This window comes from Canis lupus, chromosome 8 (assembly GCF_003254725.2).
Source record: "Canis lupus dingo isolate Sandy chromosome 8, ASM325472v2, whole genome shotgun sequence".
NCBI classification, from domain to species: domain Eukaryota; kingdom Metazoa; phylum Chordata; class Mammalia; order Carnivora; family Canidae; genus Canis; species Canis lupus.
Window position 1 is genome coordinate 53,669,599 of NC_064250.1, and position 6,362 is coordinate 53,675,960.

General features: G+C 48.9%; 1 protein-coding gene across 3 annotated transcripts in view; it reads right to left on the minus strand.

Annotated features, from left to right (window-relative positions):
* GTF2A1 (general transcription factor IIA subunit 1) overlaps positions 1-6,126 on the minus strand; it is a 47,645-nt gene extending 41,519 nt beyond the window's left edge. The window contains exons 1-2 of one of the 3 annotated variants that reach the window (XM_049113372.1): positions 5,989-6,126; positions 268-369 (exon numbers count right to left, since the gene is read on the minus strand). In XM_049113372.1, the coding sequence (XP_048969329.1) occupies positions 268-369; positions 5,989-5,994 (108 nt within the window). In that variant the 5' untranslated portion in view covers positions 5,995-6,126. Of the gene's footprint in view, positions 1-267; positions 370-3,339; positions 3,361-4,666; positions 5,194-5,988 lie in introns of those variants that run through there. The other 2 variants (XM_025443193.3, XM_035720195.2) reach the window with 2 other exon arrangements.
* Positions 6,127-6,362: the final 236 nt, after the last annotated feature.

Consider the following 6,362-nt stretch of genomic DNA (forward strand, 5'->3'; position numbering starts at 1 on the left):
CAACCTATAAGGTAAGTCGAACCAATTCCCATATCACACATAAGGAACGTGAAATATAAAGAGTGTACCTAAGATCAGAGGAAGGACAGATGGTAGAGCTTTTCTAAAACTAGCATCCTTCACCTATCTATAAGAGTGCCTACTGCAGCAAAGCTGAATGTTCATCCCCTGGAAAAATTATGGATCAGTCTCAGACTGAAAAGAGTATTTTATGAAAAAAAAAAAATAAGCATGACTATTAAAAACAACAAAAAGAGGCCAACTCACGGTTTTTAGTTCCATCAGAACTTGTTCATCAACTCCATCATCCAAAAAGATGTCTCTCACATCATTAATAACATCTTCAATCACAGATCTGTATAATTTAGGCTTTAAAGGAAAAATAAAAACTTGAAAAAGGTAATTTTTCACATATTCAAAACCAATTATATATAATACAACAACCATTTTTCCAACTATCCAAAACCTATTTTAGAAGATATAACTTTGAAGATAGGGCCATCCTAACAAATATCATTTGCTCCAGTTAAGATGGATTATTCTATGACTATATTTTAAAAGGAGTCTTAAGAACTATTTAATGTGATTTGTATATAGGAGGTCCTCACACATATAAGGTCTGCACAATTTCTAGTTATAATTTCCTATGTTGTTATAGTCAAAACACCTAATGTGATTCAATAAATAGCCTTATGGGTTGCCATGTCTGGTCCCTAGTATTCTTTCCTTTGACTCCTGTCACAACCTCCTTACTAAGCCTTATACTAGAGAACCTTCTGTCCTACAGTCATTTGCCTGATAACATCTGCGATCTCATTTAAAAATCAGGTAATTTCGATTTTCTGTTAACCAGTCTGTGCCTTTAAGCTACACCATTACACTGTTCATATACCCACAGTATCAGGTCTCAAAGCCCCAGATGAACAAGGGACACTGATTTCTTACCCGGGATTTCTTTCCTTCAACTACTGCCCAGACGATGGCTATGAAATAGAATCATGGACAGCCTCAATGTCTATTTTTCTAATTATTATTATTACTACTATTTGGGGGGTATTACTTGGGAAGGTGTGGAGGGGACGACTGCTTCTAGAAAGTTGCCAGAAGAATAAAAGGAGAATAGATGTGAAAACACTTGAAAAAATATAAAGTATTTTTTAAAAATCAAAAGTCACTGTCAATTTGCCCAACCCAGATCCTATTTTTAAAATGTTAAGCAAGAAGTTTGCATGTTCAGCATGATAAAACTAGAGTTACCCTGTAATAAATCCTATCCATTACCACACGATTAAGGTTATCAGCCTTTTTCTTTTAAGGTTTGTCATTACTTGTGTTTACATATGCTGCTTAAGGTAAGAACTACTGGTTACCAATAAGGCCAGGGGTTTGCTCTCATAACCAAACCTCAAATAGAAATGTTTCATTAGCATCTCTATCAACAATATTGTTATCACAGGAGAGCTAAGAAAATGTGTTCTTGCACTGCCAAAACTACAAATAACGAGTTCCTCTGTATAACTTACCTCAACCATTAAAATTTGTCCCTTTTCAATACAATCAGAAAAACTTTTTATATATGTGGGTCCTCACCTTTGATATTCCACTCACTAACCTGACTTTTTCTAAATCAAATCTGCCTCTGTAAACTTTAAATTATTCATGTGAAAAATTGTAAAACTCTGTAGGGCCTCCTTATTTTAACATTCTGGTTCTATATATTAAGAAATTGTAACTGACTATAGGTATCACTTTATCTACGGTGATTTAACCACTGAATTAGAAAAATAACATTCAAAAAGTGGTTTTAAGCCAATAATGATCTTTAAGGCACTATAAAGAGGTGGTGTAATTTTAAATTGTTACTATGAATCTTAAGTTGATGATACAAATTGTTTTTTCAGCAAACTGGTGTTTGGTGTTTTCTGAAGTCAATCACTCCTAAAAATCTTCAGCTTGGAGACCCAGACATTTACAGCTATAAAATTTGCGTTCTTCTGGCACTCCCTATTTAATGAATTTATCTTGTTTTAGGATTCTGCTTATGTGCCTTAGTTAACCCACAACCTGACCATTTACCAGATTCATAAAAGCACTATAAAGGGAAATGTGTATTCTTCGCAAAGTACACATACAGAGAATAATTTAGTTGAATTGTTCCTAAGTTGATATACCCCCCAAAACTGATTTTTTTAAATACCTATTTTTTTTTAAGATTTTATCTAATTATTCATGACAGACACACAGAGAGAGAGAGAGAGAGAGGCAGAGACACAGGCAGAGAGAGAGAAGCAGGCTCCATGCAGGGAGCCCCACGGGGGACTCGATCCTGGGACTCCAGAATCATGCCCCAGGCCAAAGGCAGACACTTAACCACTGAGCCACCCAGGGATCCCCAAAAACTGATGTTTTTAAAAGCATGGGGGTATGCGGGTACTATCTGAAATAAGCAACTTCCAAGCTATTATTTAAAATGCTAAACCTTATTTGAATCAAAATGTTTGCCTTTTACAAAATACAAAGTAATTTAGGTTTTTCTTGGCTTTCAAAACACAGGTATTCCAAACTTAAAAAAAGGTAAATTAAAGAGCCACTAATCTCATGATTAATTAGGAGGTTCCTTTCCAAAGTGTCAGTCCCCCCACACCCCACCCCGGGGAGGCAGAATACTGGAAAAATAAACCAAATTAACTTCTATCTTGAACGTTAATATCCAATGAAATCAAAAGACAACGTCAACTTCGAATTTTAATATCTTAAAAATCCAGTTTGCACTAAGCCTCCCCTCTCATTACTCACAATTTCCCTACATACAATAGATGCACTGTGGACATAAGGCCCCACGTTGAAGCTTTAGGCACTTTATCTTCAAAAAAGCTTTGTGTCTAACATTACAGAAAAACAATGGCATATAGGAGCTTTATTTCTAACACATTTTCTGAATACTCGATGGACGAAACACTATCAGAGTCATCAAGTACCCTGCAGCTCAGAGTTAATGTAGGAAGCGGTGTTTCTGTTGTCGTTTTCTTTAAATGCCCAACAATAACGCATTTCCCAATACAAAAATGACCACAGACCTCTGAGCTACAATCCTCTTTAAAAGCAAAGATAAAAATATAAGAAGAAGGGACAGCAATTCTGCGTCCCCCCCCCCCGCCCCCTCAACAAAGGCAGGAAACCCTAGCTGCTGCGTCAAAACAAACAAACAAAAAAACTTGGGGACCCCCCCCTCCCTCCGAAAGCGGCCCCGTCGGGCGCGAAATCCCAGTGGCAGCTGAAGGACCTAGAAATAAACCGGGCGCTCGGCTCGCTCCTGCCTCTCGCCTCGGGAGCACGCACCTCCCAGCCCCGCTCTCAGCAGCTCTCACTATTTAAAGCCGGATCTAGTGTTTAAATGGAGAGGCGGTGACGTAGGCCTGAAAAGCACCTTCCCATCCTGGCAGAGTCTATATTAGAGAGCGGCAATGGCTCTATATAAACAGGGCAGCCAAAGGGAGGAGGACCACAAGGCTCAGGGACTCAAAAGCAGGGTAAGCGGCCGCAGCCATGATGGATCGACCCGAGTCGCCAACGGTACGGAGTCGGGCGGCCGCGGGCTCGTCTGCGGCGTTTGGGACCGGGAAAAAAAACAAAACAAGAAAACAACAAAAAAACAAAAACAAAAACGTGTTTTTACGGTCAGAATAAAAATAAGAGTGGGGTGGACTAGTGATCGCATTGGCGTTGGTGACGGACAAGGTTGTTTTTATGTGACTGCTTTTTGCAAACCTACGTGATCGCAAGTAACCAAAAAGGGACAAACGGGGGGGGGGCGGGGGGGAGACGTAGGCAAATTTCAAGGCGAAAGCAGGGGCGCTGGGACCACTGTAGGCTTTTTTGTTTGTTTGTTTGTTTGTTTGCTTTGGTGCTTTTGCTAGTGGAAGATACGATGGGGGGGGGGGGGGTGTTGCTTCCCCTTCGCCATTTTACCGATTCGGAAGGAACCGAGATAAGTGCTTTTCAACCTTCGTCCTTTTCTTTCCTTTTTCCTTTTTTTTTTTTTTTTTTTAAGAAATATAAAATGGCCTCAGTGAAGGCTCCCCCTAATAAGCACAACCGCCAGAAACATCTCAAGTAACCCCCAAAGTAGCCGTTCGCCTTCCACTGCACTGAAGTGGGCCACACGGCGGGTCCTGGGGACTCGCCCGATTCCCCAGACGCGGGTTTTGTCTGTGGAGGCTGCTCGGGGCGCCCGTGTCGAGCCGGCGCGGCCGGGCCCCCGGGGGGGGGCGCAGGGGGGGAAGCGGAGGCTTCACGCCCGCCCGCCCGCCCTCCCGGCGGCCGGGGTCTGCGGCCGGAGCCGCGCGCTCGCCCCGGCCCAACGGCCTGCGCGGCCCCGACCGCCCCGCGGCGGCCCCAGGCCCCGCCGGCGCCCCCGCCCTCCTCCCGCCGCCGCCGCCGCCGCCGCCGCCGCCAGCCCGAGGCGCCCTCCCCCCGCCCCCCCCGCGCCCGCCGCCCCGGCCCGCTCCGCCCGAGGCGGGAAGCGGCGGCGGCGGCGGCGGCGGCGGCCGCGCGGGCGGCTGAGGAGAGTAGAGGCCGGGAGTCGCCGCCGTCCCCGCCCCCGCCCGGTCCGGCCGTTGCTGCCGCCCGGACGAAGCCCCCGCCGGCCACCAAACCACGTCCTTACCACGGTGTTTGTATTTGCCGAGTTCGCCATTTCCACACACAACACAAACAAGAGGGGGGGCAACCCCGAGAAAACAAGATTAAAAACAAAAAACCAAAAAGAAAAAAAAGAAAACCAAAACACCCGGAGGGTGGCCCAAGCCACCGCAAGATTGGGGGTAAAAATTTCAAACAAAATCGAATCCTGAAAGAGTAGAAGGGGAGCGGTGAGAGGAGGAGGAGGAGGAGGAGGAAGAGGAGGAGGGGGGCAGTCCTCCCCGAGCTAAAAACCTCGAGAATCGCCCTTAAAAAAAAAAAAAAAAAAAAAAAAAAAAAGCCACGACCCTTCTGGGGTCCGGGGGGGCGTTGCCCGCTCCCCACCCCGCGCCAAGGAGGGAAACCACCACCGGTCGCCGCTCCCCGCGCCGCCGCTGCCGCCACCGGCTGCAGCTCCAGCCGTCCGGTCCGCCCGCTTCTCCCCTTTATATAGTGAGCCAACGAGCTGCGCGAGCCGCCGCCGCCGCCGCTGCCGCCGAGAGACAGGGCGGAGGGGGAGGGAGGGGCGGAAAGGGCGGGGGCAGAGGTGGGCGGGGCTGAGCGCGAGACACCGCGAGAGCCGCGTGCGCAGGCGCGCCGGGGCGGAGGCCGCCGTGGGCCGCGTCGTCACGCGCAGCGGAGGGTGCTGGGCTGGCGGAGCGCGGGGACTGGGGTAGTCGAGTCGTCCGGCCGGCTCCCCAAGTCTCGCGTGATCACCTGGTTGCCACCCAGGCGGAAGTGCCCCACAGCTGTTTTAGGCTGAGGGGCTTGCAAAGTATCGCTGGACAAAGCATGAGTGGTGTTGACCCTCTAGTCCAAAGCTACCTGGCAGCCAACTCTTGTCAGGTGTTTCTGCGTCTCCCTGCGCTTGGAGAAGCGAGGAAATACAGAAGGGGCGCTGGCGGCTGCCTCGTTAGCAATGGCTGCGGAGGCGGACCGGTCACGTGGCCCCGCTTCCGGCCCCCGGAGCGCTCGGACTCCGGGCAGAGTTTAAATGCGGAGTCATCTCGGGGCGTGAGCTCGTCGTGGACTCGGCGCTCTGAGGCGTCCGTTCCTCTCGCGTCGCGAAGGCCGGGCCCTTCGCCGGCAAGATCGTGTACGTGTTCCTAAAGGGGGAGAGCTGCTTTGAGCCCGCTGCTAACACATTTCAGAATTAATGACCCCTGAACCGGCTGAGTCGTTTCCACCGGTACAGCTAAAAGGCTCTGGGCTTAAGTTTCCCCGAGGTTCGGCCCCTTACTAGCGTGCTAGTACTTCCGTGGTGGAAATGCCGAAAGGAAAAAAAGAAAAAAAAAAAAAAAAACCGACCTGCATATCACCGGATTATGACAGCACGATAACGTCCCCCCTCGATTTTTAAAAACTGCCGAAATCCTGTGACCGCATGGCCCGCGCCTGGGACTGACAGGAAATACCTCGGTGGGGCCGCCCCGTCTCGCGGCCTCTCGCCGCCGGAGCGAGCAGAGGAAGCCCACGTGTCGGAGTGTGAACCAGGAGGCGCCGGACCTGCGCTGCTCCCGACTCCCGCCTTCGGGGCAGCGTGTCACGCAGAACGGGGAGTGCTCCGCTTCGAAGGCAGAGCTCGCCGCACCTAATTCTGCCCCTAGGAACTTGGAGAGACGTGGACTGTAGTCCGGGCAAGTGAAGGAGTGGATCCTCCTCGCAAAGCAAAACGAAATGTC